The sequence below is a fragment of the Indicator indicator genome, chromosome 23 (genome assembly GCF_027791375.1).
Source record: "Indicator indicator isolate 239-I01 chromosome 23, UM_Iind_1.1, whole genome shotgun sequence".
Classification (NCBI taxonomy): Eukaryota; Metazoa; Chordata; class Aves; order Piciformes; family Indicatoridae; genus Indicator; species Indicator indicator.
Window position 1 is genome coordinate 17,641,980 of NC_072032.1, and position 15,988 is coordinate 17,657,967.

General features: G+C 41.7%; 2 protein-coding genes across 2 annotated transcripts; both read left to right on the forward strand.

The window, feature by feature from the left end:
* Positions 1–2,073: 2,073 nt before the first annotated feature.
* Positions 2,074–2,682, forward strand: FGFBP2 (fibroblast growth factor binding protein 2). The gene has a single exon (XM_054391659.1). The coding sequence runs from the start codon at positions 2,074–2,076 to the stop codon at positions 2,680–2,682; it is 609 nt and encodes a 202-aa protein (XP_054247634.1).
* Positions 2,683–8,125: 5,443 nt separating this feature from the next.
* FGFBP1 (fibroblast growth factor binding protein 1) lies at positions 8,126–10,297 on the forward strand. Its single transcript, XM_054391678.1, has 2 exons — positions 8,126–8,275; positions 9,565–10,297. The coding sequence occupies exon 2, from the start codon at positions 9,590–9,592 to the stop codon at positions 10,295–10,297; it is 708 nt and encodes a 235-aa protein (XP_054247653.1). The 5' UTR covers positions 8,126–8,275; positions 9,565–9,589.
* The last annotated feature ends 5,691 nt before the right edge of the window (positions 10,298–15,988 follow it).

Here is a 15,988-nt window from a genome sequence, read left to right on the forward strand (position 1 = left end):
TGATTCTCAATTGTGTTGTTGTGTAGACCTATCTCAGAAGCAATACACTTAGCCAAAATCTTAGGAGAATTATTTTTTTTCCTTGTTTTGTTTTTTACTCTAATTAAAATCTCTGCTATATTTGACTTTTATTAATGACTTCAGAGGCCAAGAATTAGAGCAGGAGGGAATGAAAGAACATTGACTCTGGGTGAGAGAGCTTCTGACTTCCACAAAAGATGTGACTTAGGCAGAGATGGTAGGATTGGAGCTAGAGCTGTGGAGGATGTCCACATAACCCAGCAAATCCTCAAGGTGTTACCGTTTCCTCTGTTGTTTCCTTTGCACTGGCAGCAGGAGTAAAGGTTTGGTGGTTCTTCCGCTCCCACAGTTTAGTTGTGCCGTTCTAGCTTAACTTGTAAAAGGGCAGTTGTTTTCCATGGACAGAACAGACCATGAGCTGTTTCGTCTGAAGGACAGGCAAATGGAGGACACAGTCAGATGGGAGTGAGACAAACACTTGGCAGTAGCATATTGTCTGTAATGTATAAATATAGTAGAGCTCCTGAGTCCAAGCTTTAGTATTTGTCCTTATTCTCATAGTCTGATTTGCTTTTGTTATTACAGTTTTTAAACTTTCAGAACAAGAGATATGAAACTGGTACAAAGTAACTTTTCAGTAGTTTTGAGCTCTGTAACAATCATTAGAACAAGAGAGATGAATACCTTTAGTTTCTGTCAGTGCTGTTGTGCATAACCAAGTATAAATAATACATTTGGATGACAAACACTAGGAGGTCTCTGAGTGCTTGCAGTAGGGATTTGAAATCCTTGAAGTGTGAGGTGGGCAGCAAGATTCTTCTTGTTCTTCTGGCTGGATGACAGGTGAGAAGGCTCCCCAGAAAACAACAGAAGTGTGAACTGTCTGAAGCAGGCTACCTATAATGGAACAGAATACCTGCCTACCTACAGCAGCTATTCCATTATGTATGGCTGATAGCTGCTAGTGTGCCACAGTTAATCAAACATGCCTAAATAATGCACTCTCCAGAAGCTGTTCAGGGCAGGCTGGGTGTAGCATACAAGTCTTTGAAAGAAGTGTTAGTGGGATCTTAGCAGAAAAGCAATGTGGCTTGCAACAGTGTGGGAGAGATTTTTTCTCATGACCCCCAGAATGCCAAGGGGTTTCCCATGGTTTTCCTTAGCTCTGTTTTTAGTGACTGCAGCAGAAACTGCTAGGACAGGATTCTGCACTAAAATATTTCTGTTCTCTTGCCTTTGTTCTGTGCATCATATATATGGGGAGGAAAGGGAGAAAGGGAATAAAACACAAATACCTGTCTGATATGCTTGGGGTCTATTCCCTGCAGCTGAGACACATGAAAAACTACTTCTGTTGTCTTGCTCTATTAGCTGCAAATAATCCATGGTGTGACAATGGTGGAAAAAGCTAACAAATGGTTGGTTTATGTTTAGGCCTCCAATTCTTAATCTTGCTAAAGGTTTATTCCTTATCTTGCCTAATTATCGTAAGTCTAAAAATCTTTCATGGCTCAGAAAATGTGCAGTTGATTCTTTCATGTGTTCTTGCTGCATGTCAGGTGCTGACAAAGTATTCAAGTTGTGTCCTTACTGTGTAACTCCACCAAAAACCCATTCCACAAATCAGCCTTTGTTAGTGGGACACATTTGTAGGCATCCAGATGTAGCTGCAGAGATGGCTTTTGTACTTCTGTCCTTTTTTGCTTCAGTATGGTTTTGCAAGCTCTGGCAGGACAATAGCTGTAAAGCAGCTGGGGAATTGAAAATACCTGTTAAAAATCAAATCTGACATGTTCATCCTGGACAGGAATGTGCTTCTTGGTTATACAACCATCACTCTGTCTTTAACTGATTTGTCTTGTTGCCTTCTTGGGAGTTCACAGCTTATTGGACACTCCCTCAAGCTGCCAAGTATGGGCACATGCCTACTGGAGTGTGATTGATTACTTTTATTTAAAAAACCCTTACATCCCACATTTCACTGGAAAGAGGCTTCTTTGTGCTTCTTTTTCAGCTCGTATCGCTCCAGGCTCTCAGACAGCTTCTCTCACCATGAAGAGTTTTGCTCTTCTTTTACTAGTAGCAATCTGTAGTGTGAGAGGATTGGGACAGAAGCTGAAGCCAAAGAAAAGAAGCACTGCTGGAGACATCAACTTTCGTACTAAAACCAAAGATACTTGCAGAATGAGCATGAGTGGGGATGAGGAGCTGAAACTTCGGATAGATTGCAAAAGCCAAGGCATGTCCTACTGGTGTGAATTCACTGGCAAGCCCTCAGTCTGTCGTGCTTTCAGAAACAATCCCAAGATTTACTGGAACCAGGTCGCTGCGGAGCTTAGGAAGCTCCCACATGCTTGTGAATCTTCACAAGTGCTGAAGACCACCATGTGCCAAAAGGCTCCCCCAGAGGCTCTCATGATGCAAATAGCTGCTGGGATGGAGCCAGATGTAGCAAACCAGGACCAAGTCCAGAAAAGTTCCACTTCTGTGATGGCAGCAGGGAAAAGCCCTGCTAAGGAAAGAGGGAAACCTCCAGTACTGCCGACCCAGCATGGCCAAGGGTCTGAAAATGAAACTGAAGCGATGAAACTGGCACGGGAGCATTGCTGGGAATCCCTGCATGGTGTCTGCTCCTACATTATTGGCATCTTTAGGGGTTAAGGATTTGTTTCAGGTAAAACTCCGCCTTGAAGCACAGCAGAATATGCCAAAAGTAATCCTGTTGTAGTTTTATTTTGCTCTTTGGGGAGGAAAGTCTTTCAGTGGAGTAGACAGGGTGGATCTAGGCTTACTCATTAAAATGACAAAGCCTGTACTGTGACTTCTATGGGGCTGCACATTCTAAACTCCCCAGCAAGGGCTACTAGTTCAGGACTACCTGACAGCCTCCGTTGAGGTCCTTAGGATGTGCTGAGATGTTTGTTCTATCTGTTGCCAATGCATAATTTCAGTTCCAACTTTCAAGTTGTGCTTGTACTCTGCCTTCTGTCATTCCTTTCTTCTGTGCTGGCTTTTGGATTTAAGCCTGTGAAGTGGGATAAAGCAACAAGTGCATCAGTTAAAACAATGTATAAAATGTGAGGATAAAGTTTGTTCACCAAAACTGCTAATTAATAAAATTATTTTTGCATTTAAAATCAGTTTCTAAAGAACTTTCAGAAATTAAACCCAGCCAGACTGTCCTGTTTTGCTGGTCTGTTTCTGTAGATGCAATAGGGGAATCCTGTGCAGGCTCTTGCCTGGAAGGTCTCATGTTTTCAGCCAGGACTAAAAAAGAGAAAGCCCTCACCAAAGTGGTTGGGTTTATACCCACTTCATTTATGCTCAGAGAAAGAAAAGCAGGAGCTGGCAACTAAACTTGGCAAACTTATGACAGAAATGAGAATAGATGCAGCATGAACCAGCAAGTTGCTTCAAGTGTTCAGACTGCTAATGATCCTCCTTGTGCTTAATAGAGCCAAGTCACTAATTGCTTTTCTGTTCTTTCTGTTTTGCAGAGCAAAATTTTTACAGCTGAAGAAAGGTCCTTGCTGTAGTTTAATGATTTAGACATAACAATCTTGGTTTCAAAATGAGTCATCTGTAAATCTTGTAGCTGTTTCCTCTTTGCACCCTAAAATGTTACTTTTTAACAACCCTGGAAAATGCATGAAACTGAAGTGACTGTACTTAAAGAGTTAGGATAACTAAGTGTTCCCGAGTATTCTTACACATCAAGGTATGCTGCATTTATGCAGCCAAGAGTTCCACTTTCAGAGTGCTGACTTTGAATAGGTTTTTGTGTGTGCTGATTCACTTTGATTTGTTAGAGATGAAAGCTGTAAAAGATGCTGCAGTTAGTGCAAACAATAAAAAAAAGGTTTGGGGAAACATACCCAGTGTGCTTTCTTAAATGGTGCTATTTGTATGAGTCATGGCATTTGATACTTGTGTCTAAAGAGATTGTCAGTAATATGTGTAGGAGAAGTTACAGATCTGAGCCATTACTTTCCCACTGTGAACATGTTTTCATGAAAGATTTTCCGTGTTATTACATTTGTATTACACAGGTAAGTTTCAGCCAGCAGGGGAGAAGACTGGAGAAATAAAAGAGTAATGTAAGAATCCATTTCTAATCAGAGCAGGTCAGAGGTGTGCACCTGTGGTGCATCTGCAGAGCTCAAGGCCATTAAGATCTGTTAGCAGTAACCTTGGTGCTTGGGTGTTGGGGCTCAGTAAGCGTTCTGAAGGACAACTTTTATCTGTGCATATGGGCACTTGCAGTGAGTCTCATCAGAACACAAGGCAAGACAGAAGTTAGCAGTGCTCGATGCTTGTTAAACTGTTCCTGCAAGGTTTGCACTCAAGTTCTTCTCCAGCTTTACTCACTCTTACTTCAGAATTCCAGGTTGTGACTGTCCAGTCACTAAACTTTGTGTCTTGCACCAAAAATGTTTGAAATTATTTTCTGTCCCCAAACCTCTTGAAATAAATGGAAAAGAACAGCAAGTAATTTGGGTGTTACTGAAACACTCCACTGAAAGATATCTGAGTGTTTGTTTGCCTTCAGGTCGGGGAGCTATCAAAGCTGTTTACAGAGCAGTCCATGTTTCACCTTGGCAGCAGCAGTGTCCTTTGGCAGGCACAGAGTTCATGTGAAGTACAATAGACCACAGTGATTTGATGGAATGGGCACACTTTTTTTTTCCTTTCTTCAATGTTAATTTTTTTTTTTTAGTAATATTTTTTTGTGGAGGATTTTGTCATAAGTGTTGCTGACTTGGAGAGAACATAGGATCCAAAATTAAAGGTTACCTTAAAACCTTATCACTAGACAAATTTTCTTCTGGGTGGTGTAATGGCACTTTTTAATCATCTACATACTGGATGAGGCCTTCCTTGAGCAGCCAAGGCTACTTGAGAGGCATCCCTGTCTCTCAGCTGGAGGAGTAGATAATCTCTAAGGTCCCTTCCAACCCAAGCTGTTCTGTGATGGCAAAGAATACTTTGTACCTTCAGTGTAATTGTGAGATCATTTAATAAATTTTGTTTTCAAAGATCTTTTTGTTCCTTCAGTGCAGAAATTGGCCAAATACCGTTTTTCTTCATGATCTCAGCCTAATGCTGCAATGGCAGCAGCCCATTTGGTGCCCCCCCTGCCATGGCACATTGAATATCCTTGTGGTGACTGAAAGCTTGGAGAACACTGGCCATTTCCAGTTCAGCTGTGGGAGCAGGCAGTGGAGATGCCATCTCTTCATACCACTGTTGTTCGTCCTGGGGAGTGTGAGGAGACAGTGAGTGCCAGTGCCTGCTCTTCAAGGTCCCTGCAGACTACCAGTTCGTTCTCTTTTCTCACCTGCTTATTAGTGCTTGATGAAGTCATTTGGGCTCTATCATCAACACACAGGTAATATTCACTATTAAATATTTGAAATACTGCATTAAATAACCTAGGACTGAGTTTCTGAAGGCTGTGGACAGGCACTGTGGGAAGTAGCTATGGGAAAGTTGTTCTTTAAGAGGCAAAACCTTCAGCTGGTTCCAAACAGCTTCTCAGTTCGTCAGGATTTAGGTCTTTACCAGCATACAGGAGAAATCCTCAAATTCTTGTGATAGGGCATAGGGCATAGATGTGAGATTCCTGTGCTGTCCTTCAGGAACAAATAGGGTTAAACGTGAGGGAAAAGTTAGCATAATTGATGTGATAATAGAGGAAAAGGGTAATTTAAAGCAGAATTTGAATTGTAACACTGCAGCATTAGCAGTGGTGTTCTCATTTACAGAAGAATTACTGCACTGCTTTTCACTTGTTTGCAGAAAATGGATTTCTGGCTGAATAACTCTAAAAAATGTCATAATTAGAGTACTGTTAGTCCTCTGCAAACTCATTTTAAAAGCATTAATACCTCGTGTTTAGGATTGTTCATTTCTTGTTTGTTAATGATCTCCACATGGAGGAGCTGTAGAGTTAGAAATGACCCAAGGAAAAACAAGTTTTGCAAGAACGAGATATCCCATTTGCTCTTGGTTAACTGAGCAACCCCCAAATTTATCCTGAATGTTGAGGGATGTGTTTTCTCTCAACTTTTGCTAACCATAATGAGTTGCATTAGAACTTGGAAAGGTGGTTCAAGAAACCTTTTTCTTCTTTAATGCCTTCTGCTCACTAGATACCCAAATGTGCCTTTCTCAGTAAAATGAAAAAGGCACATAAAGTTTGTCCATCCCCCTCATCCTTCCTCTCTGCTTTCAAAGTCTTATGTCAGAAAGCGACTGACCCATGGCTTAGCTGTGAAATGTAGACCTTTGTAGCCATTCTCTGGCTTGTTGTGCTTTCAGCAGGACTTTTGAGAGCCACTTCCATATGTGACCTCCTGAGCCTTACAGCCCAAGTACACTTAAAGGATGCTTACGCTATGTTTTAAAGCTAACCAAAAGATTACGGAGGATAAACTTTGTGACTAATCCTGTCAGTGCATAGGTCAGGCTATGGTGGCTGTGGCCTGTGGAGGCACAGCTGGCATTAGCCCAAGAGTTACATTTCCAAGTAGCTGAAATAATTTCTTAAAATGCAGTCATCTAAAGTGACAACGAGTTGTCCAAGTTGTGACTGTGCTGCCTTGTTGCATTGGCTGTGATAACTGTCATGGAGCAAAGGTGGTACCAGTGATGCTTAGCCATCAGTGTTTCTAGTGAAGAAGTTGTTCTGCACATGGAGGGAACTCTGTTTATTTCCAGCTGGAAGTCACTGAAGTAGACACTTTGTTAATTGTTTGCAGGACTGAAGTCTCTGTGAGGGGTTGACCCCTAGATAGCAAGGAAGCACCCTCCAACTGCTCCTTCCCCAGTGGGATGGAGGAGAGAACTGCAAGTGCAAAGGAGAAAGGGGGAAAGCATGATTTGAGATAAAGCCAGCTTAATAAATGTAGGGAAGAGAGGTAAAAAAACATCAAGTAATGCAAAGACATTTCACTCTACACCTCTGAAAAGCAGACTGATGCCCAGCCAGTCTTCAAGTGATGGATACTCACTAAGACAACCACCCCCAGTTTTGTTACTGCACATAATGCCTTATGGTATGCAACAGCCCTTAGGTCCCTTTGTTTGGTTGTCCTGGCTGTGTGCCCATTTCCAGCCAACACTCTGGACAGGAGGCTAAGTGAGAAACAGAGAAGGCTTTGATGCTGTTTAGTGATAGCTAAAGTATCAGAGTGTAATTAGTTCTGTTCTAGTCACAACACTGTATGGGCTGCTATGAAGAAGAATTCCATTTCAGTTAGACGCAGCACAGTCTCCTACACCATTAAGTCCCTCATTTTCCACCCCTGGATCCTTGATTCCTCTTCCTGGAACAATTTCTTGTTTCCATTTTCCCATTATAGTTAGAAAGTGTACTTGAAATGGATTTTCATTCCGTAGCAAGCGGAATAGACATCTTGCTATGTTTGGAGCCGGTGCTAAACCCCACAAAACTACCAGGCACGGATAGTTGCATAACTCAGAAGAGTATATCCTGTGGCAAAACCATGCCTGCACTTCACAAGGCAACAGGAGCAACAAACAGCAAGACTAAGACATACAGAGAAGCTGTCAGAGAGGAGCATCAATCAGTGCTGCACAGCTGATCCCAGCATGAAGACCCTACACAGTGACTATTTCTGAGGGAGCTGGAATTTGTTTCTGAGCTTTGTGGGTTTTTTTGCCATAATGAATGCTGTCCTTAGTGGAGATTAATTGCTTATTTTGATTTTTAAATGTTCTCTAATACATTTTTATGACAGGAAGTAACAAAATGTTTGAAAACCAGTCCAGATGTGTCAAATGCTCTTCCTTTCACAAAGAAATTATTGAACACTACTACCCAAGTTCTGCTAAACAAAATAGTAGTGCAACTTGTGGAGGACATTGCAGGGTACATCCCTCAATGGCTGGGAAAAGCTCATCTAGGGAAGCTCATGAGCTAATACATTTTTTATCATTGCTCGTGAAGAGGGAAGGAGTTGGCTGAAGTAACATCTAACGTGTGCAAACGACCATACCTGGGGTTTATGTGCTAAGAATGAGAGCTGGCTCTTTTCCAAGGAGGTGTGTCAGAGGTAAAGGAAAGTGCAGCTGAAGTATCCTATTGTGTTGTAACAATCTTGCTGGAAACCTGAAGGTGTGTCTCTGCCTTTATATAGAGCAAGCTGCTTTCATTACCTAGCTCTGATTCTTTGGAAAGAGGCAAGTTGCAGCAGGAGCTGTATTTGGGTATCTCCAAGCCCTGTGCAAGGTATGTCCTTAAGTTATCTTATTTTGTACTGTTCTACTTGCAACAGAAGGGTGCATTGGTTGTTCCTTCTAATGTTGTTAGCTACTATATTTACAACACAGCTGTAAATACTACAAGATGCTCTCTAAGGAGGGGTTTATGGAGCGGAAGTTCTGCGTACAGTGTAGGGCATGAGGCAAGTCAAGTGGAACTAGGCCAAAGTAAGACCTGCTCATCTCTGCTGCTGCCTATGTATTCTAGATTCTAAATTCGTGTAACTGAAGGTATTTGCAGGTAGTTGAATGTTGAACCAGGCTCCTTATTTAGCATGCCTACATATGAATTTCTGCTTTCTAACAGAGAAATTTGACTACAGAAGTGGCTATGATGGAAACACCTGAAAAATGTTTAGATTCAATCAGCTAAATGTTGGATTTAAGTCTTCTACTCTTATGGTATGCTCTGAACCTGAAAGCTGCTTCATAAAGAGAAACACCTACAGAAATAATAAAATTCTCTGTGCAGATGTAAGAATCAGCTTGATAATAATTTGCTAATTAGGTGCATTTCAAAACTGAAGTTGCATATTTATCACCTGAATTTGGTAGCTTTAGACAGAGCCACATACAGTGTATGTTTGTCTCCAACAGCAAAAAGGTAGCTCTGTTTGTTTAGCAGGCAAGGCATCAAAGAATGCATCAATAGTTAATTTGGTGCCTGCAAAGACTACCACCATTGGTTTCAACAGCAATCTGAAATACTGGCATAACCAGGGAATTAAGGCAATTTTCAGGATGCCTAAGAAATAATTTTGCTCAACTTGAACCAAATGGTTTTCTTTGGCATATTTTTGGATAGCCAAAGGTTGGAGTCAAAATGGTTTATGTGCGACTTACAAAATGGGAGAGATGGGACCAATTAATTGCTTTATGTGTTATAACCTAAGATACCCATCTGAGATTGACAAATCCCAGGTTCAAATCCCTTCTCTGACAGTAGAAGAGATTTTAATGTAGGTACCTCAGTCACTGGGCAGTAGGAATGTGACTCTCTTCTGTTCCACATAGCACAGATAATTAAGTAATTGGATCAGAAGGACTTACTACATCTACACTTCTCAAGGATAATACTTACTGGTTCTAGAAACCAGGTATTATCCACAAAGGAAAAAACCTACAGGATTTTGCCAGCAGCATAATCTTAATAGGTGTCAAACAACTGTGCAATACCATGCTGGAAATACTGCAACTGTCAAACTGAGTCCAGCATTAAGTGAAAATGTTTTTGCATTTTGTTTGTTTGTTTTGAAGGAAGATAAAAAGGAAAACAGGAATCATGAGGATCAAAAGCTTTGGACTTCTTTGTATGTTGATTCTGGTCTCCCAGCTGCTACTAGCCAACTGTGAAAGACAGGAGAGCAAAAAGAGAAAACAAGGCATAGCGAACAGTGGAAAAACCCAAACGGCACCTAACCAGGAAAATGAAAAAGGGTGTAAGTCAAAAGGAGGAAAATCATCTCCTAAAGGGAAGTTTAAAACCAAAGAAAATGCTGAGTGCAGCTGGGCAGTGACTGACATGAACACAGCTACTGTGCACATAGAGTGCAAGCATAATGACAGTGGGTTTTGGTGTGAATTCTCTGGAGATCCTTGCTCCTGTGCACAGTATGCAGCAAACCAGAAATCCTTCTGGAAACAAGTCTCCCGATCCCTCAAGAAGCAAAAGCAGATCTGTCAAGATCCCAAAAGTGTCCTGAAATCTAAAGTATGTAAGAAAGGTCCACAAAGTGCTCACCTCAGGTTGACCCACTCAAGCCTACTAACATCATCAGGCCCTGCAAAAGGGAACACAATTCATCATGCAGAAGAAGTCATTCAAACTCCAGCACTTGTCTCAGTGCAAGTGCTTGAGCACAGTCCTGAAGACTGTGTTGAAGACATAGATTATATTGACCAGAAAAAGGTGGCTGAGCAGTACTGTCCAGAAAGCTTGCTTTCTTTGTGCAACTTTTTTGTCACAATGATCCAAGACAAAAAGTGCTGAGGAAGTGTTTCTAAAGCTCTGTATGGTACCAGTCCAGTCTCATCTAAGTTACTGCAGACTACTCTGGGTTTTACTCTGATGTTATGTAGTGCATATAAGAAAAGAAGGAATATATTTTTCTGATTTTGTATATACACAACAGCCTACACCCAACATAGGTGAAGATATAAATTTTGTTTGCCTGTAGATTGCTACCCAGGTGTTACCAATGGATGTTACATACTCTGGTACAGAAGTATAGAAGTAGTCTCCTTGACCCTCTTAGAGCTATGCCAGTCAAAGTGATGAATCACAGAATGGTTTAGTTTGGAAAGGACCTCAGAGATCACCTACTCTAACTTCCCCACCTTGGGTAGGGACACCTCTCAACTAGACTCAGCTGCTCAAGGCTTCGTCTAACTTAGCTCTGAACACCCCCAGGGCAGGGGCAGCCTCAACCTCTCTGTGCAACCTGTTCCAGAGTCTCACCACACTTGTACTGAAGAACTTCTTCCTAAGATCCAGTCTAAACCTACTCTCCCTTAAAACTGTTCTCCCTTGTTCAATCACTAGACACCCTTATGAAAAGCCTCTCTGCAGCCTTCCTGTAGGATCCCTTTAGGTATTGCAAGGCAGCTCTAAGGTCCCCTTGAAGTCTTCTCTTCTCCAGGCTGAACAACTCCAGCTCCCACAGCCTGTCCTCATAGCAGAGGTGATTCAGCCTCTGGATCATCTTTGTGGCCCTCATATGGACTTGCTCCAACAGCTTTGTGTCCTCTTTGTGATGGGGACACCAGAACTGGATGCAGTATTCGAGGTGGGGTCTCACCAGAGCAGATGAAAGGGGCAGGATCACCTCTCTTGACCTGCTGGCCACACTCTTCCTGCTGCAGCCTGGGATAGGATTTGAGTGCTATGCACTTCCTGTAAATGTACAAGGCTCTTGGCCTAAAATTTATTAAGAAAAATAAACTTCAGAATAGATTGAAATATTCTCTGTGTGTATGTGTGCTTGACCAGATTTCTCTGCAAGTGATAAGACTTTCTCAAAGACTGATCTTTCACAGGATCCAGGTAAAGTGCTGCTTATAAAGTAGTTTTTAAAGTACTTCTGCAGCTTTGCAGGCTTCAGCTTTCTCAGAACAAGCAACATTCTGATAGGGAGCATCTTTAGTTTGTCATCAGTGTGATAATGAAGCACCACAAAATTTTCAGATTTTTTTCTGTAGCTTTGCAAAGCCTTCAGCTTTTCAATCTCATCAAAGGGTGTCAGAAAACATTGTAAACTTCCATTCTCTCTTTTCTGCTATAGCATGAAGCACCTTGTACTAATTTCCTGGCAGGTAAACAGAGAGACAGAGATAAAATGACTTACACAAGTCATAGGCCCAGCAGCCAAAGCACTTGTGCTAAGTGTTCTTTTGGTCCACTCTCTTTATGTATGGACAACACTGATAAACACTTTTTAGTTATTAATCTGTTCCTGTATTTATTTCTGTTTTAGAGAAAGCCAAATTCTACAAGAATAGAGATTTTAGGTAATGTAAAGCTAAATAGTGACATCTGATCATTGCTGATTTTTTTGAAACTTCAGCTGGAAGAAATGTTACATACAAGTTCCACTTTTGCAGTAGGCTCAGAAGGTCTTCTCCCACACTGTGGGGCCCTTGGGGAAACTGGAACTTTTATGAAATGCACTTCCCCTGAGCATTTCTAGCTAGTATTTCTGTTTCTTGAGAAAATACAGGCTGTTTCTGTAATTATCTCATTGCTAGAATATTTGTGAGAATGTTTTAAAACAGGGGCTTATGAGTAACTCACATTCTACCATTTCTCTCTTTTCTTTCGTTCTCACATAAAAATGCTTTAAATTAACATGTCTGAGAAGGGCATTTTAATGCTACTCTGTCTTGTTGCCACAGCATTAAAGACCCTTGCCATTATTTTATTATCAGTTAGCATTTTCCTTGCAATGAAAAATTAACTTAGAAAAAACCCACTTAAATTTAGATGGAGGCCCTCAATAAGAGAGTGAAGTGCTACTTCTTACTCAAGGCTGAAATTATTTTGGCAGAGTCAAGAAGAAGGAGGCATGGAATCAATTCAGGCATCAGCCACAGTATCTCAAAGAGGACAGAACTCTGAAGGTTCTTGTAAGTCCTTTGTGTGATTCATTTACATCTTTTGCTACTTGCAATATTGTGATCTCTGTGTGACCAATACCTTGAACATGGGCTGCTGCTATGAGTCAGACAAACTGTGTTTGAGAAGGATTCAGCTGTGTTTTGCCAAGTTTGAGTGGCACAAAAGGAAGCAGGTCTTTCTTACTGAAGTTGCAACCTCTGTGCTGCTTGTGGGAGCACTGGGTATCACTAGGCTGTAGGGTAAATTCTGCTGGACTGATGCCCATTTGGCAAAGCAAAATTCCAGTAAACAGGGACAGCAATACTAACTTTTGTGAGGATGGAAGACAGCCATTCTGGTGCCAGGCAGGGTGCAAAAGCAGCTACTGGCTCCTTAAATATGTAGATATGTAAATACTGAAAGTGCAGGTGAGTTCCAGCTGTCAGACGCCTTCCATGTTTGGCCTATGCCACTACTTTGTATCAGGAGATCATTGAGATAAAGAAAGATGCAGAGAAGGGATTAGGAGCACGCATTTGGCTCAAGCCATCACGTACTAGCAATTAATTATGGCTACCTGTAGGACAGTCTTGGAGCACTTGGGCAGGGCTGACTTCATAGGCTCAGTTGCTCCACATGTTTTGGAAAGCATCCAGTTCTCACTACCCTTAGCTGCTGTTCCCCTCACGAGTGCTAGGGCAAGAACTGCTGCCCAAAGCCTGATCCGCCTAGAGGCACTGCTCGCCCTGTGGCTGCTGGCCAGCCAGGCACACCAAGCCACCAACACATCCCAGAGCCCACATTTCAGCCCGGGATTCCAGAGCTATGAGTGACATCTCCATGTGTTAGCACCTGGACTGCATGGAAACCTCATGCCTTCTGCAGGGACTCATTATATGTCTGGTGCCTGCTTGTCTGTTTTCTTTCAGGACTGACTTTTATCTTCACATATGGCTCTCTGCACGGACAATGTGCTTGATCTCAGCAGGTTCTGGGTGCATGTCACTTCTGATCCAATAAGGACAATACGGAGCATCAGGAGAAAAAGGGAGGAGATCTCTGTGCAGCCTTTTTCCATGGAAGGTGGGCTAATAACATGAGAGAGCAGATCTCAAAACTGTCTCAACTGAAGGATGGGATTGTTCATGTCCATGGGTATGTAGTGTTGGGTGTTCCTTGGGAGAGTGCATTTCAGAATAGGGAGGTTTGAGGCAAGTATATCTGGAATTGATCTTACAAACAGCCTTTTCCATAATTGCATAGACCACAAGCCTACAGCTAAGTGTATTTAAGTTCTTGCACTTACCAAGCTCTGTATTTCAGTCCTATGTCTATAAAGCAATCACTTGCTAGCAGTTATGTATGAGTTGCTTTCTTCTGAGCATTTACAGAGCCAGTAGGTCAGTGTAACTTCAGTGCTTCTGGAGTCAAGCTGATTAGGATAAATAAAATACTTCCTGACATTATTCCTCTTAGGATCTGTGGTCATTATAAATGAATTCACAGGTGAGCTTTGCTTTAGTCTGTGCCTCTTTTCCCCAGCTGCACCAGTTGTCATTTTGTCTGAACTTTCATGTTTGAATAGCTTGGAATAATGGTGGTAGTGACTTTTCTAACACCTTCTGTAGCAGGGCAAGCAGAGACATAGTGAAGGAAAACAATGAGTGGATTTATATTATATCTATGTACCCCAGGTGCTTTGTCCTACCATATGGAGAATATAAGTACCTCAGCCTTCTTAGTGTCAACCTGAGTTATGTAAAGATCAGCCCCATTTTACACCTGGGGAAATGAGGTACAAGAAGACTGAATTACTTTCTTCATGGGGAGAAAATCATTGACTGAATCAGGAACTAAATAAGCTTCAGAGTTCCAGTGGTTCTCACAGCTCACGATTAGATTGTTTTGCACAAGAACTACATGTGTTTGTTCTGGAAAGCATTTCGCTAACTTCTAAACGTTTCCCACCTTTAAGAATAGCTTTGGGGAAAAGTAGCTTACTTTCTAGGTAATGAAGTTTATGGTTTGAATATTTATTTGGAAAGAAGATTGGGGCTTTGGAAGATAGGAAACTTATTCTAGCTCCAGAGATACAGAATTTTCAAGGAGTTTCCTTGCACTTGTAATATGGAATGCTTATACATTTGGTAACTGCTTTAGATTATAAATTATCTTTTCAGGTGGATCCAACCCCCGTATACTCCCACAAATTCTCAAATTCTCATCAAACTTTGAGTCAAAAACCAGACTTTTTGAAAAGGGAGAGAAAATTTTGAAATTAATATGCTTTTTCCAGGTTATCTCCTAATATATGACAGCCTTACCTAGAAAATGTTAGGTGCATCTTCATATTCACTAGGAAATGGGGATGCATTGTTTGTGCCCAAGTAAGTAGTTCTGGCAACGCAGCACTACTTAAGAATCAGCAAAATTTCATCTCCTTTACCTTTATGTTTTTATTCTTTTATTATTTTCTGCAGTCTATCTTCTACTCACTTTCACACACAATTTCATTTGAATGAGTTTCCATCACTTTTGCAACCTTCTTTATTCATTTACTACTCTGGTGATAGCATAGATTGCATACCTAATCTTTTTTGCACGACTGCTTGTAGGAGAATACAGCTGAGTGACTCAACTTTCCTTCTTCCAGGAGTGCCCTACCCTTCTCTTCCCCTGAGGGGACCAATGAGTGCCTACATCTGATATCACCTCACCTGAATTTGACCAACCATAGCAGAGACTGAGTGTTCTGACAAGCCACATTTTACACAGCCATGCTCAATCCATATAGACATAGCTGCACCTGGATAATAAACTCCACTCCCTCTTCCACCTTCACCTTATTTTAATTTTTTTCTGATGCTGCCCTGAGCAAGGCAGCTCAATACTTGTTGGTAGTTGCTCTGCCTCACCCATGCCTGGTTTCGTTCCATTTCAATATACTATGCTGTTTGTCCCTCTAGGCTGTTTCCAAAAGTGATACCACTTAGATCAGAGCACTGGGAATTGATCAAATAGAAAAATTCAGCTTCAAAGGTGGGAAGTTCTGCGGGTTCCAGCCTGTAGAATTTCCTTGCAATCTTGTCACTAGGGTGGTGGTACCATCCAATCACTGGTTGGAGCATGCATGGCTCATTCCGTAAAGGAGCTCAAGTCCACTGTAGGTATTCCTGTGTTCTAACATCTTTGAGCTTCTTTCTCTCCCCTCCATTGAAAGAGCAGGGGAACTCTGAACCCTTGCTGCAGTCATCAACTTTCTCCAAAGAGCCAAAGAGGAAGAGGCAGAGTGCCAGGATCCTAGCAGGTTTAGAGTTATCAGACAACGAACACTTAGACGTTTCAAGGGGTTATCCAGGTGCTTTGCTTGCACCTTCCATTGCCATTTCTGTAGTGAGGTGACACAGGGTCACACATAAAGAGAGGGGCTGGCTATGTCACAAAGCTTTTTACCTCTTTGTAAAGCTACTGCTAGCAGAAAAGGATGTGTTAGGGGCCCCACTTATCTCTTGAATGAGGATTCATGTAACAGGTTTCTCTGGCAACAAGCTCCTATCCATGTCAAGTGTGTGTTTTAATTAGTTACTA

What these genes read in the sequence shown, in the direction of transcription:
- FGFBP2 (XM_054391659.1), top strand. Translation starts at nt 2,074, where the DNA reads ATGAAGAGTTTTGCTCTTCTTTTACTAGTAGCAATCTGTAGTGTGAGA.
- FGFBP1 (XM_054391678.1), top strand. Translation starts at nt 9,590, where the DNA reads ATGAGGATCAAAAGCTTTGGACTTCTTTGTATGTTGATTCTGGTCTCC.